Here is a 15,337-nt window from a genome sequence, read left to right as displayed (position 1 = left end):
CTGTTCCATAGAGGACAGTAATACCTACTGGCCATGTCTTTAACACCAGTCTGTTCCATAGAGGACAGTAATACCTACTGGCCATGTCTTTAACACCAGTCTGTTCCATAGAGGACAGTAATACCTACTGGCCATGTCTTTAACACCAGTCTGTTCCATAGAGGACAGTAATACCTACTGGCCATGTCTTTAACACCAGTCTGTTCCATAGAGGACAGTAATACCTACTGGCCATGTCTTTAACACCAGTCTGTTCCATAGAGGACAGTATTACCTACTGGCCATGTCTTTAACACCAGTCTGTTCCATAGAGGACAGTAATACCTACTGGCCATGTCTTTAACACCAGTCTGTTCCATACAGGACAGTATTACCTACTGGCCATGTCTTTAACACCAGTCTGTTCCATAGAGGACAGTAATACCTACTGGCCATGTCTTTAACACCAGTCTGTTCCATAGAGGACAGTATTACCTACTGGTCATGTCTTTAACACCAGTCTGTTCCATAGAGGACAGTATTACCTACTGGCCATGTCTTTAACACCAGTCTGTTCCATAGAGGACAGTATTACCTACTGGCCATGTCTTTAACACCAGTCTGTTCCATAGAGGACAGTAATACCTACTGGCCATGTCTTTAACACCAGTCTGTTCCATAGAGGACAGTAATACCTACTGGCCATGTCTTTAACACCAGTCTGTTCCATAGAGGACAGTAATACCTACTGGCCATGTCTTTAACACCAGTCTGTTCCATAGAGGACAGTAATACCTACTGGCCATGTCTTTAACACCAGTCTGTTCCATAGAGGACAGTATTACCTACTGGCCATGTCTTTAGCACCAGTCTGTTCCATAGAGGACAGTAATACCTACTGGCCATGTCTTTAACACCAGTCTGTTCCATAGAGGACAGTAATACCTACTGGCCATGTCTTTAACACCAGTCTGTTCCATAGAGGACAGTAATACCTACTGGCCATGTCTTTAACACCAGTCTGTTCCATAGAGGACAGTAATACCTACTGGCCATGTCTTTAACACCAGTCTGTTCCATAGAGGACAGTAATACCTACTGGCCATGTCTTTAACACCAGTCTGTTCCATAGAGGACAGTATTACCTACTGGCCATGTCTTTAACACCAGTCTGTTCCATAGAGGACAGTATTACCTACTGGCCATGTCTTTAGCACCAGTCTGTTCCATAGAGGACAGTAATACCTACTGGCCATGTCTTTAACACCAGTCTGTTCCATAGAGGACAGTAATACCTACTGGCCATGTCTTTAACACCAGTCTGTTCCATAGAGGACAGTAATACCTACTGGCCATGTCTTTAACACCAGTCTGTTCCATAGAGGACAGTAATACCTACTGGCCATGTCTTTAACACCAGTCTGTTCCATAGAGGACAGTAATACCTACTGGCCATGTCTTTAACACCAGTCTGTTCCATAGAGGACAGTAATACCTACTGGCCATGTCTTTAACACCAGTCTGTTCCATAGAGGACAGTAATACCTACTGGCCATGTCTTTAACACCAGTCTGTTCCATAGAGGACAGTAATACCTACTGGCCATGTCTTTAACACCAGTCTGTTCCATAGAGGACAGTAATACCTACTGGCCATGTCTTTAACACCAGTCTGTTCCATAGAGGACAGTAATACCTACTGGCCATGTCTTTAACACCAGTCTGTTCCATAGAGGACAGTAATACCTACTGGCCATGTCTTTAACACCAGTCTGTTCCATAGAGGACAGTAATACCTACTGGCCATGTCTTTAACACCAGTCTGTTCCATAGAGGACAGTAATACCTACTGGCCATGTCTTTAACACCAGTCTGTTCCATAGAGGACAGTAATACCTACTGGCCATGTCTTTAACACCAGTCTGTTCCATAGAGGACAGTAATACCTACTGGCCATGTCTTTAACACCAGTCTGTTCCATAGAGGAGAGTAATACCTACTGGCCATGTCTTTAACACCAGTCTGTTCCATAGAGGACAGTAATACCTACTGGCCATGTCTTTAACACCAGTCTGTTCCATAGAGGACAGTAATACCTACTGGCCATGTCTTTAACACCAGTCTGTTCTATAGAGGACAGTAATACCTACTGGCCATGTCTTTAACACCAGTCTGTTCCATAGAGGACAGTAATACCTACTGGCCATGTCTTTAACACCAGTCTGTTCCATAGAGGACAGTAATACCTACTGGCCATGTCTTTAACACCAGTCTGTTCCATAGAGGACAGTAATACCTACTGGCCATGTCTTTAACACCAGTCTGTTCCATAGAGGACAGTAATACCTACTGGCCATGTCTTTAACACCAGTCTGTTCCATAGAGGACAGTAATACCTACTGGCCATGTCTTTAACACCAGTCTGTTCCATAGAGGACAGTAATACCTACTGGCCATGTCTTTAACACCAGTCTGTTCCATAGAGGACAGTAATACCTACTGGCCATGTCTTTAACACCAGTCTGTTCCATAGAGGACAGTAATACCTACTGGCCATGTCTTTAACACCAGTCTGTTCCATAGAGGACAGTAATACCTACTGGCCATGTCTTTAACACCAGTCTGTTCCATAGAGGACAGTAATACCTACTGGCCATGTCTTTAACACCAGTCTGTTCCATAGAGGAGAGTAATACCTACTGGCCATGTATTTAACACCAGTCTGTTCCATAGAGGACAGTAATACCTACTGGCCATGTCTTTAACACCAGTCTGTTCCATAGAGGACAGTAATACCTACTGGCCATGTCTTTAACACCAGTCTGTTCTATAGAGGACAGTAATACCTACCGGCCATGTCTTTAACACCAGTCTGTTCCATAGAGGACAGTAATACCTACTGGCCATGTCTTTAACACCAGTCTGTTCCATAGAGGACAGTAATACCTACTGGCCATGTCTTTAACACCAGTCTGTTCCATAGAGGACAGTAATACCTACTGGCCATGTCTTTAACACCAGTCAATCAGATGTTCCCTGTCTGTTCTGGATCTACCAGATATATGAATATGTTCTTGTCATCTACACTCTCTCTTCCAGAGATGCCATCATCACCAGTTCCATCAACTCCCTGACCAGCTTCTTCTCTGGCTTCGTCATCTTCTCCTTCCTGGGTTATATGTCCCATAAACACAGCGTGCCACTGGACAAGGTGGCCACAGACGGTCAGTATTGTTAATGTTCTGGACAAGGTGACCACAGACGGTCAGTATTCATAATGTTCTGGACAAGGTGACCACAGACGGTCAGTATTCATAATGTTCAGGACAAGGTGACCACAGACGGTCAGTATTCATAATGTTCTGGACAAGGTGACCACAGACAGTCAGTATTCGTAATGTTCAGGACAAGGTGACCACAGACGGTCAGTATTCATAATGTTCTGGACAAGGTGACCACAGACGGTCAGTATTCATAATGTTCTGGACAAGGTGACCACAGACGGTCAGTATTCATAATGTTCTGGACAAGGTGACCACAGACGGTCAGTATTCGTAATGTTCTGGACAAGGTGACCACAGACGGTCAGTATTGTTACTGTTCTGGACAAAGTGACCACAGACAGTCAGTATTCATAATGTTCAGGACAAGGTGACCACAGACGGTCAGTATTGTTACTGTTCTGGACAAAGTGACCACAGACAGTCAGTATTCATAATGTTCAGGACAAGGTGACCACAGACGGTCAGTATTGTTAATGTTCAGGACAAGGTGACCACAGACGGTCAGTATTGTTAATGTTCAGGACAAGGTGACCACAGACGGTCAGTATTGTTAATGTTCAGGACAAGGTGACCACAGACGGTCAATATTCGTAATGTTCAGGACAAGGTGACCACAGACGGTCAGTATTCATAATGTTCTGGACAAGGTGACCACAGACGGTCAGTATTCGTAATGTTCAGGACAAGGTGACCACAGACGGTCAGTATTCGTAATGTTCTGGACAAGGTGACCACAGACGGTCAGTATTCGTAATGTTCAGGACAAGGTGACCACAGACGGTCAGTATTCATAATGTTCAGGACAAGGTGACCACAGACGGTCAGTATTCGTAATGTTCTGGACAAGGTGACCACAGACGGTCAGTAGTCCTTATGTTCTGGACAAGGTGACCACAGACGGTCAGTAGTCCTTATGTTCTGGACAAGGTGACCACAGACAGTCAGTATTCATAATGTTCTGGACAAGGTGACCACAGACGGTCAGTATTCGTAATGTTCTGGACAAGGTGACCACAGACGGTCAGTATTCGTAATGTTCTGGACAAGGTGACCACAGACAGTCAGTATTCGTAATGTTCTGGACAAGGTGACCACAGACAGTCAGTATTCGTAATGTTCTGGACAAGGTGACCACAGACGGTCAGTATTCGTAATGTTCTGGACAAGGTGACCACAGACGGTCAGTATTCATAATGTTCTGGACAAGGTGGCCACAGACGGTCAGTATTCGTAATGTTCTGGACAAGGTGACCACAGACGGTCAGTATTGTTACTGTTCTGGACAAAGTGACCACAGACAGTCAGTATTCATAATGTTCAGGACAAGGTGACCACAGACGGTCAGTATTGTTACTGTTCTGGACAAAGTGACCACAGACAGTCAGTATTCATAATGTTCAGGACAAGGTGACCACAGACGGTCAGTATTGTTAATGTTCAGGACAAGGTGACCACAGACGGTCAGTATTGTTAATGTTCAGGACAAGGTGACCACAGACGGTCAGTATTGTTAATGTTCAGGACAAGGTGACCACAGACGGTCAATATTCGTAATGTTCAGGACAAGGTGACCACAGACGGTCAGTATTCATAATGTTCTGGACAAGGTGACAACAGACGGTCAGTATTCGTAATGTTCAGGACAAGGTGACCACAGACGGTCAGTATTCGTAATGTTCTGGACAAGGTGACCACAGACGGTCAGTATTCGTAATGTTCAGGACAAGGTGACCACAGACGGTCAGTATTCATAATGTTCAGGACAAGGTGACCACAGACGGTCAGTATTCGTAATGTTCTGGACAAGGTGACCACAGACGGTCAGTAGTCCTTATGTTCTGGACAAGGTGACCACAGACGGTCAGTAGTCCTTATGTTCTGGACAAGGTGACCACAGACAGTCAGTATTCATAATGTTCTGGACAAGGTGACCACAGACGGTCAGTATTCGTAATGTTCTGGACAAGGTGACCACAGACGGTCAGTATTCGTAATGTTCTGGACAAGGTGACCACAGACAGTCAGTATTCGTAATGTTCTGGACAAGGTGACCACAGACAGTCAGTATTCGTAATGTTCTGGACAAGGTGACCACAGACGGTCAGTATTCGTAATGTTCTGGACAAGGTGACCACAGACGGTCAGTATTCGTAATGTTCTGGACAAGGTGACCACAGACGGTCAGTATTCTTAATGTTCTGGACAAGGTGACCACAGACGGTCAGTATTGTTAATGCTCCGGACACTTTTCTCAGATAATGATGGAGACCTGAAATGATTGTTTTGTTTTTTATAAAAATAGTTAGATGTTTCGACATGTCCAATAGATTTTTCAGCCAATCATTATTTGTGTGTGGGATCTCTAAATTGACGTCATGTCCACTTGTCTTTCTGACGTGCAATATTACATGTTATTTATCTACATCAAAATGTGTAGCTGCTCTGGGCTCGGTGTCAGGGCTGATTGGAAATCTATATGTGTTTATCAGCACAAATCAATTATCTGGTCTACATTGTCACCGCTGTTGATGACACAAATGTTGGATTTGCTACGTTCTTCAGACAAGTCTCCCGTCACAAAACAGATGTCAATGTGATCTACCTGTTGGATTAACACTAGATAACTACATGATTCATCTGTGTTGTTGTGTCCCATACAGGTCCTGGTCTGGTGTTCATCATCTACCCAGAAGCCATTGCAACATTACCAGGATCATCAGTATGGGCAGTTATCTTCTTCATCATGTTGTTGACTCTGGGCATCGACAGTGCTGTGAGTACACCGCTCACCATTATAGAACTCGTGTTGTTGACTCTGGGCATCGACAGTGCTGTGAGTACACCGCTCACCATTATAGAACTCATGTTGTTGACTCTGGGCATCGACAGTGCTGTGAGTACACCGCTCACCATTATAGAACTCGTGTTGTTGACTCTGGGCATCGACAGTGCTGTGAGTACACCGCTCACCATTATAGAACTCGTGTTGTTGACTCTGGGCATCGACAGTGCTGTGAGTACACCGCTCACCATTATAGAACTCCTGTTGTTGACTCTGGGCATCGACAGTGCTGTGAGTACACCGCTCACCATTATAGAACTCGTGTTGTTGACTCTGGGCATCGACAGTGCTGTGAGTACACCGCTCACCATTATAGAACTCGTGTTGTTGACTCTGGGCATCGACAGTGCTGTGAGTACACCGCTCACCATTATAGAACTCCTGTTGTTGACTCTGGGCATCGACAGTGCTGTGAGTACACCGCTCACCATTATAGAACTCGTGTTGTTGACTCTGGGCATCGACAGTGCTGTGAGTACACCGCTCACCATTATAGAACTCATGTTGTTGACTCTGGGCATCGACAGTGCTGTGAGTACACCGCTCACCATTATAGAACTCATGTTGTTAACTCTGGGCATCGACAGTGCTGTGAGTACACCGCTCACCATTATAGAACTCATGTTGTTGACTCTGGGCATCGACAGTGCTGTGAGTACACCGCTCACCATTATAGAACTCATGTTGTTGACTCTGGGCATCGACAGTGCTGTGAGTACACCTCTCACCATTATAGAACTCATGTTGTTGACTCTGGGCATCGACAGTGCTGTGAGTACACCGCTCACCATTATAGAACTCATGTTGTTGACTCTGGGCATCGACAGTGCTGTGAGTACACCGCTCACCATTATAGAACTCATGTTGTTGACTCTGGGCATCGACAGTGCTGTGAGTACACCGCTCACCATTATAGAACTCATGTTGTTGACTCTGGGCATCGACAGTGCTGTGAGTACACCGCTCACCATTATAGAACAAACTATGAACTGATCAACCTCCAGTTTCTGTGGTGCCAACATGATATAGGCTAGCAGTGACAAACCATACTCCTGGGGAGCTAATAGGTGTGCAGGCTTTTGGTCCGACCCAGCAGATTCAGGACTGGCTAATCCTGCTATAGGTAAAGTGCAAGGACCAAGTTCAGCTAAATTATGGTGTTCTATGTTCTGTGTTCTGTGTTCTCTGTTCTCTGTTCTGTGCTCTGTGTTCTGTGTTCTGTGTTCTATGTTCTGTGCTCTGTGTTCTATGTTCTGTGCTCTGTGTTCTGTGTTCTGTCTCTGGTCTCTAGATGGGAGGGATGGAGTCAGTGATCACAGGATTGATGGATGAGTTCAAGTTTCTCCACAAACACCGGGAACTCTTCACCCTCTTCATCGTTGTGTCCACCTTCCTCATCTCACTGTTCTGTGTCACTAATGTAAGTGGACAAAAAAGATGTGTGTAAAGTTATTTCTCAAGCATCTAAGGAATTTGCATGAATGACACATGGCTAACATAAGAGACATCAAATGGAACCTCTCCTCTCCTCTCCTCTCCTCTCCTCTCCTCTCCTCTCCTCTCCTCTCCTCTCCTCTCCTCTCCTCTCCTCTCCTCTTCAGGGTGGTATCTATGTGTTCACTCTGCTGGACCATTTTGCTGCTGGGACATCCATTCTCTTTGGAGTGCTTATTGAGGCCATCGGCATCGCCTGGTTCTACGGTGAGGAGGGGGGAGGAGGGGAGAGGAGGTGGGGGGAGGATGGGAGAGGAAGAGGGGAAGAGCAGGAGGAGGGGGAAGGAGCGGAATGAGGAAAGGGACAGGAAAGTGTTCTCCTGCCTAGTTATACGGTGAGGTGTAGGGAGTAGGAGGAGGGAGGGAGGAGTGAGGAAGTAGGAGGAGGGAGGGAGGGAGGGAGGAGAGAGGAGGAGGTGAGGAGGGAGGAGGAAGGAGGGAGGAGGTGAGGAGGGAGGGAGGGAGGAAGAGGGAGGGAGGAGAGAGGAGGGAGGAGGGAGGAGGGAGGAGGAGGAGGTGAGGAGTGAGGAGGAGGAGGGAGGTGAGGAGTGAGGAGGGAGGAGGAGGGAGGGAGGAGGAGGTGAGGAGGGAGGAGGAGGTGAGGGAGGAGGAGGGAGGGAGGAGGAGGTGAGGAGGGAGGAGGAGGGAGGGAGGAGGAGGAGAGGAGGGGAGACTCTTAGCTCTTCATGGCCAGCCAAGCTGATGCCCTATTAGGCCAGTGATGGGGTCTGATGGAACATCAGTCTGGATATTCCTCTGCTGTGCCGCCATGCAACACTATCTCATTAGCTGTCAGAGGACCGGGAGGTAAAAAGCCTGTCTCTGGTGGGATTCTGCCACTCAGAGTGCATGGTTCATATTACTATTTAGTGTTTAGGTGTTTGAACAGAGACACATTACATCCAAATAATAGTGTATTGATATTGAATACCTGAGGTCAACATCCCAGTCTGTGGTGTAAAGATTGATGTTTTTTGTTGGGTCTATTGTGGTTCTGATGATACTTGGATGTCAGAAATATAAACTAGGCTGATGGAAGATTTCCTTGTGCCGTGTATTTCAATTCTAACTTAAAGGGATAGTACACCCAAATTACAAAATGACACATTGGTTTCCTAACCCTGTAAAACAGCCTATGGACTGTGTGTGTGTGTGTGTGTGTGTGTGTGTGTGTGTGTGTGTGTGTGTGTGTGTGTGTGTGTGTGTGTGTGTGTGTGTGTGTGTGTGTGTGTGTGTGTGTGTGCCCACTCTGGTCTTGGCACGTGTGCTCTAGCCAACAGTGCAGGTAGGCTACCTTCAGAGATAATTATGGATAACAGATAGATTTGTATTTGTCAAACGGCAGCCAAGCCTTGATCATCATCATGTCACCAGAATAAGACCCTCGATGTTTATTGAAAAGGAGCATCAAGCTCATCACCGTATTTTTGTAAAGTCTTTTCTTTACACTTTCTTGAGTGTACACTACAGTATGAGCAGCTTGCTTTGCTCAGATAACATTGAAGTTATCTGAAAACCCCACAGGCGTTTACAGCAACATCTCCAGAGTAAATTCATGTTAAAAAATAACGTCTCCAAAGCTCACTTCTGGTTCAGCGTGCTAGTCTGATCTACTATACTGCTGGTCAGATCAATATTGGGGTCCAGACAGTGCTGTGTGTGTGTGTATGTGCTTACATGTGTGCGTGTGCATTCGTGCGTGTGTTTGTGTATGTCTAACCAGCCTTGTGGCTCTGAGGGTCAGTGCGGTCAGCTTGCTGCCCTGCCGTGGTGGCCTCAGCCTGGGAGGGCAGACTACTTTAGCCCCAGGCTTCTCCGGGCCTTTTCCCTGGCTCCATCTCTACTGACAGGTGGCTGTGGCCCCCTGTGCCCTCCACAGGAACAGCTGCCTGCTCTCCATAGGCTCCAGTCACATTGGGATTGTGCCTGGGCTTTGAGAAGTGCCTCCCAGGCAAGGAACAAAGAGAGAAGGTTGAGTGAGGAGAAGCCTAGATGAGGAAAGGGACTTGATGCTGGTGGTATTAAACACGCTACCAGAATGTTAATATCCTTGTATTTCAAATGTACTGTCGTTTCCTCAAAACGAGAGAACACAAAGTAACACAACATTGTTGACAACTATTGTTCATCCTCAAGACTTCCTGTCTGCTGTGGTAGAAACGTCCCCTTTCCCTCTCTTTGCTCTGTGAATGACTACTCAAGACTTCCTGTCTGCTGTGGTATAAACGTCCCCTTTCCCTCTCTTTGCTCTGTGAATGACTACTCAAGGGTTTTGATCAGGGTAAGGGTTCAATTCGAATTGAAGGTAGTCGATTCAGGAAGTAATTTGATTTTAACTTTTTATGGCTGCAGGGGCAGTATTGAGTAGCTCTGATTAAGGGTGCCCATTTCAAACGGCCTCGTACTCAATTCTTGCTCGTACAATATGCATATTATTGTTATTATTGGATAGAAAACACTCTCTAGTTTCTATAGCCGTTTGAATTATCTCTCTGAGTGAAACAGAACTCATTCTACAGCACTTTTCCTCCCAGTGAGTGAGATTTCAGAAATCTTGGCCTCTGGTTCCAGGTCAGTTTTAAAGTCCCTGTAAATCCTATGAGGATACAAACACTGCCCACGCCTTCCTCTAGATGTCAGTAAGTGGTGACAATTTGAATGGAGTCGATTGCGCAATCAGGGCCTGTATAAAACGCCAAAGACCGGATGTACCGTTCTTTTGCTCCCTGCGCCTGACGCACGATGGACGTTGGACCTGCTCTTTTTCCAAGCTGTTGTTTAGCCAGTAATATATCGCCGGTCATGTTTTTACTCGTTATAGGTGTTAAAAACATCATAAGGTAGTTAATTTAAACCGTTTTATAGCAATTTATATCCGTTTAGTGCGATTTTGAGGCATTTCTATGTGATGAACTTTGAAGCACCGGGCACGTTTCGGGGTCCCGGTCGAACGTTAGTGGGCATTTCGACGGACAACAGGACATCTTTCGACCAAAAGAAGATTAGACCCAAGAAAGGATACATTGCCCAAGATTCTGATGGAAGATCACCTCATAGTAAGAAATATTTAAGATGATAAATCGTTGTTCTGTCGAAAAATTTTAAACGCATATTCCGCCATTTTCTTTGGTTTAGCTTCGCTTGGCGAACCCTGTATTGCACAGTAAGGATAATTTTAGAAATGTAATTCAGCGATTGCATTAAGAACTAATTTGTCTTTCGATAGCTGTCCAACTTATATTTTTTTAGTCAAGTTTATGAATAGTTAATCATGAGACAAGATCACTGTCAAATATGGCGCACGACATTTTCAGGCTAGTTTTGCTAGTATTGTCATTGTATAACCACGTTTTTTTGTGGCTAAATATGCACATTTTCGAACAAACTCTATATGTATGTTGTAATATGATGTTACAGGAGTGTCATCGGAAGAATTCTGAGAAGGTTAGTGAAAAAATTTATATATTTTGGCGATGATTACGTTATCGCTCTCTTTGGCTTGAATCAATGCTCTGGTAACGTTTGCACATGTGGTATGCTAATATAACGATTTATTGTGTTTTCGCTGTAAAACACTTAGAACATCTGAAATATTGTCTGAATTCACAAGATCTGTGTCTTTCCATTGCTGTGAGCTGTGTATTTTTAAGAAATGTTTTATGATTAGTAATTAGGTAATACACGTTGCTCTGTGTATTTATTCTAGTCGAGTTGTGATGGTGGGTGCAATTGTAAACTAGGATTTATACCTGAAATATGCACATTTTTCTAACAAAACCTATCCTATACAATAAATATGTTATCAGACTGTCATCTGATGAGGTTTTTTCTTGGTTAGTGGCTATCAATATCTTTATTTGGCCGAATTGGTGATAGCTACTGGTGGAGAGAAAAAATGGTGGACAAAGAAAAATGGTGTCTTTTGCTAACGTGGTTAGCTAATAGATTTACATATTTTGTCTTCCCTGTAAAACATTTTAAAAATCTGAAATGGTGGCTTTATTCACAAGATCTGTATCTTTCATTTGGTGTCTTGGACTTGTGATTTAATGATATTTAGATGCTACTATTTAATTGTGACGCTATGCTAGCGATGCTAATCAGTGTGGGGGGGGTGGGGGGATGTTGTCATAGGTGTACCGATATCGGGCTTGCAGCCATTTAAACTTCAAAAATGGAAAAAAAATGTTTTTGAAATAAATAGCTTTTACTTTTAAGTCTACTGAGAAGTCATTGAAAATAGATGGTCTTTTTAATATTATTTACTTCCTGAATTTACCTTTTCAATTTGAATTGACCCCATCCCTGGTTTTAATGACGAACCGTTACACGTTTTTAACTGCTGTGGTTTGAACTATTCCCTTCAGGAGTGGATCGCTTCAGTGATGACATTGAGGAGATGATCGGACAGAGACCAGGCCTGTACTGGAGACTGTGCTGGAAGTTTGTCAGCCCATGCTTCCTCCTGGTGAGTTCATAAAGAAACACCTGGGTCAAACATGTCAAATACCTTTAGTTTACCTGGTGCAATGGAACCAGTTGAATAGTCCATGCAGCTCTCAGTCATGCACACCAAGGTCTAGGCATTAACTACAGTCTGCTAGCTTCAGTAGAGGCTAGTCCGTAAGTGTCCTTATGACTTGAAACAGGAAAGTGTCCTAACCCCCAAAACCCTCTGTTTCTCCAGTTCATGGTGGTGGTGAGCTTCGCGACCTTTAACCCTCCGAACTACGGGACGTACACGTTTCCCATTTGGGCCAACATGATTGGCTGGTGCTTGGCTATATCCTCCATGACCATGGTGCCTCTCTATGCTATCTACAAGATGTGCACCTTACCTGGGAAGTTCTGTGATGTAAGTCTGGTTTAAATAAGTCTGGTTTATATAAGTCTGGTTTTTAACAGAGCCATAACAGAGCCATCTACAAGATGTGCACCTTACCTGGGAAGTTCTGTGATGTAAGTCTGGTTTAAATAAGTCTGGTTTATATAAGTCTGGTTTATATAAGTCTGATGTTTAACAGAGCCATAACAGAGCCATCTACAAGATGTGCACCTTACCTGGGAAGTTCTGTGATGTAAGTCTGGTTTAAATAAGTCTGGTTTATATAAGTCTGGTTTATATAAGTCTGATGTTTAACAGAGCCATAACAGAGCCATCTACAAGATGTGCACCTTACCTGGGAAGTTCTGTGATGTAAGTCTGGTTTAAATAAGTCTGGTTTATATAAGTCTGGTTTATATAAGTCTGGTTTATATAAGTCTGGTTTTTAACAGAGCCATAACAGAGCCATCTACAAGATGTGCACCTTACCTGGGAAGTTCTGTGATGTAAGTCTGGTTTAAATAAGTCTGGTTTATATAAGTCTGGTTTATATAAGTCTGATGTTTAACAGAGCCATAACAGAGCCATCTACAAGATGTGCACCTTACCTGGGAAGTTCTGTGATGTAAGTCTGGTTTAAATAAGTCTGGTTTATATAAGTCTGGTTTATATAAGTCTGGTTTTTAACAGAGCCATAACAGAGCCATCTACAAGATGTGCACCTTACCTGGGAAGTTCTGTGATGTAAGTCTGGTTTAAATAAGTCTGGTTTAAATAAGTCTGGTTTATATAAGTCTGGTTTATATAAGTCTGATGTTTAACAGAGCCATAACAGAGCCATCTACAAGATGTGCACCTTACCTGGGAAGTTCTGTGATGTAAGTCTGGTTTAAATAAGTCTGGTTTAAATAAGTCTGGTTTATATAAGTCTGGATTATATAATTCTGATGTTTAACAGAGCCATAACAGAACCATCTACAAGATGTGCACCTTACCTGGGAAGTTCTGTGATGTAAGTCTGGTTTATATAAGTCTGGTTTATATAAGTCTGGTTTATATAAGTCTGGTTTATATAAGTCCGGTTTAAAGTGGGAAGTCTGGTTTGTATTGATATATGCTACTATGGTGATTTAGCAGACACCTTTAACCAAAGTGATGCCCACTTTTATCCACATCAATGCACAGAAATGTCAACGCTGACAATGACACATCTATATTCGGTATGTGAGCAGTATGGTTGATGAGCTATAACATCACCAGCAAATATGAATATCCAGCTTGGTAATGCACAATGATTTGTATAAGGAAGACAAGTTAGTTTCTTTGGTAACTGATTCCCGTCCTGTCTTCCTGTAGAGACTGGCCTACGCCATAACGCCTGAGCACGAACACCACTTGGTGGATAACGGAGAAGTTAGGAGGTTTACGGTAAGCTGCTCTTCACTGTTTACTTGACATTACTTATCCTCCCTACTTACCTTACCCTACCCTACCCTACCTTACCCTACCTTACCTTACCCTACGCTACCCTACCTTACCCTACCCTACCCTACCTTACCCTACCCTACCTTACCTTACCCTACGCTACCCTACCTTACCCTACCTTACCCTACCCTACCCTACCTTACCCTACCTTACCTTACCCTACGCTACCCTACCTTACCCTACCTTACCTTACCCTACGCTACCCTACCTTACCCTACCTTACCTTACCCTACGCTACCCTACCTTACCCTACCTTACCCTACCTTACCCTACGCTACCCTACCTTACCCTACCTTACCCTACCTTACCCTACGCTACCCTACCTTACCCTACCTTACCCTACCTTACCCTACGCTACCCTACGCTACCCTACCTTACCCTACCTTACCCTACCCTACCCTACCTTACCCTACCTTACCCTACCTTACCTTACCCTACCCTACCTCACCCTACCCTACCTTACCTTACCTTACCCCACCTACCCTACCCGACTCTATCTTACCTTACCCTAACTTACCTTACCTTACCCTAACTTACCTTACCTTACCTTACCTTACCTTACCCTACCTTACCTTACCTTACCCTACCCTACCTCACCTTACCTTACCTTACCCTACCTTACCTTACCTTACCCTACCTTACCCTACCTTACCCCACCTACCCTACTCTATCTTACCTTACCCTAACTTACCTTACCCTAACTTACCTTACCTTACCTTACCCTACCTTACCCTACCTTACCCTACCTTATCTTACCTTACCTTACCTTACCCTACCTTACCTTACCCTACCTTACCTTACCCTACCTTACCTTACCCTACCTTACCTTACCTTACCCTACCTTACCTTACCTTACCCTACCTTACCTTACCTTACCCTACCCTACCTTAACCTACCTTAACCTACCTTACCCTACCTTACCCTACCTTAGTGTATTTATTGTCCTTTCCCATTGGTTTCCACAGCTCCAACACTGGATGGTGATCTGAGCCCAGGAAGAAGACAGAGGTCCGTTCACATGGAGGATGGATGGATAGAGAGAGGGAGGGAGTGATGGAGAGAGGGAGAGATGGATAGAGAGAGTGAGGGACGGATGGCTAGAAGGAGGCACAGCAGACATGTGAAGAGAGTATATACCGTAACAAGAGGAGAGAGAAGTGTTTGAAATGCCAACCAAGCTGTCAAATCGTAGTGGTCTTTAATTTCCTCAATGGACGTGTGGTTGTGTGCTGTGATCTAGATCAGGATGTTGGTGACGTTCGGTCAAAACATCACTAAATATCATTCTTAAACAATGACTGTTATGATTATGGATAATACACCAATATATTCATGTTTATTTTGTGAGCTGAGAAAAATCTGAGCGTTTGATTTAGTGTAAAATCCTGATGAAATATTATATGATTATCTGTTGTAGAGGTAACTAAGA

General features: G+C 44.2%; 1 protein-coding gene across 1 annotated transcript; it reads left to right on the top strand.

Moving 5' to 3' along the window:
• Positions 1-2,999: 2,999 nt before the first annotated feature.
• LOC120040568 (sodium-dependent dopamine transporter-like) lies at positions 3,000-14,944 on the top strand (the record flags this gene model as incomplete). The annotated part of the gene is made up of 8 exons (XM_038985662.1): positions 3,000-3,202; positions 5,923-6,035; positions 7,396-7,524; positions 7,706-7,805; positions 11,966-12,066; positions 12,286-12,453; positions 13,780-13,851; positions 14,874-14,944. Coding segments are annotated over 8 exons (910 nt in total), but the record flags the coding sequence as incomplete, so codon positions are not given.
• Between the last annotated feature and the right edge of the window lie 393 nt (positions 14,945-15,337).

This window comes from Salvelinus namaycush, unplaced genomic scaffold, assembly GCF_016432855.1.
Source record: "Salvelinus namaycush isolate Seneca unplaced genomic scaffold, SaNama_1.0 Scaffold3635, whole genome shotgun sequence".
Classification (NCBI taxonomy): Eukaryota; Metazoa; Chordata; class Actinopteri; order Salmoniformes; family Salmonidae; genus Salvelinus; species Salvelinus namaycush.
Note: the sequence above shows the minus strand (reverse complement) of the source record. Positions and strands in the feature narration are given on the sequence as shown.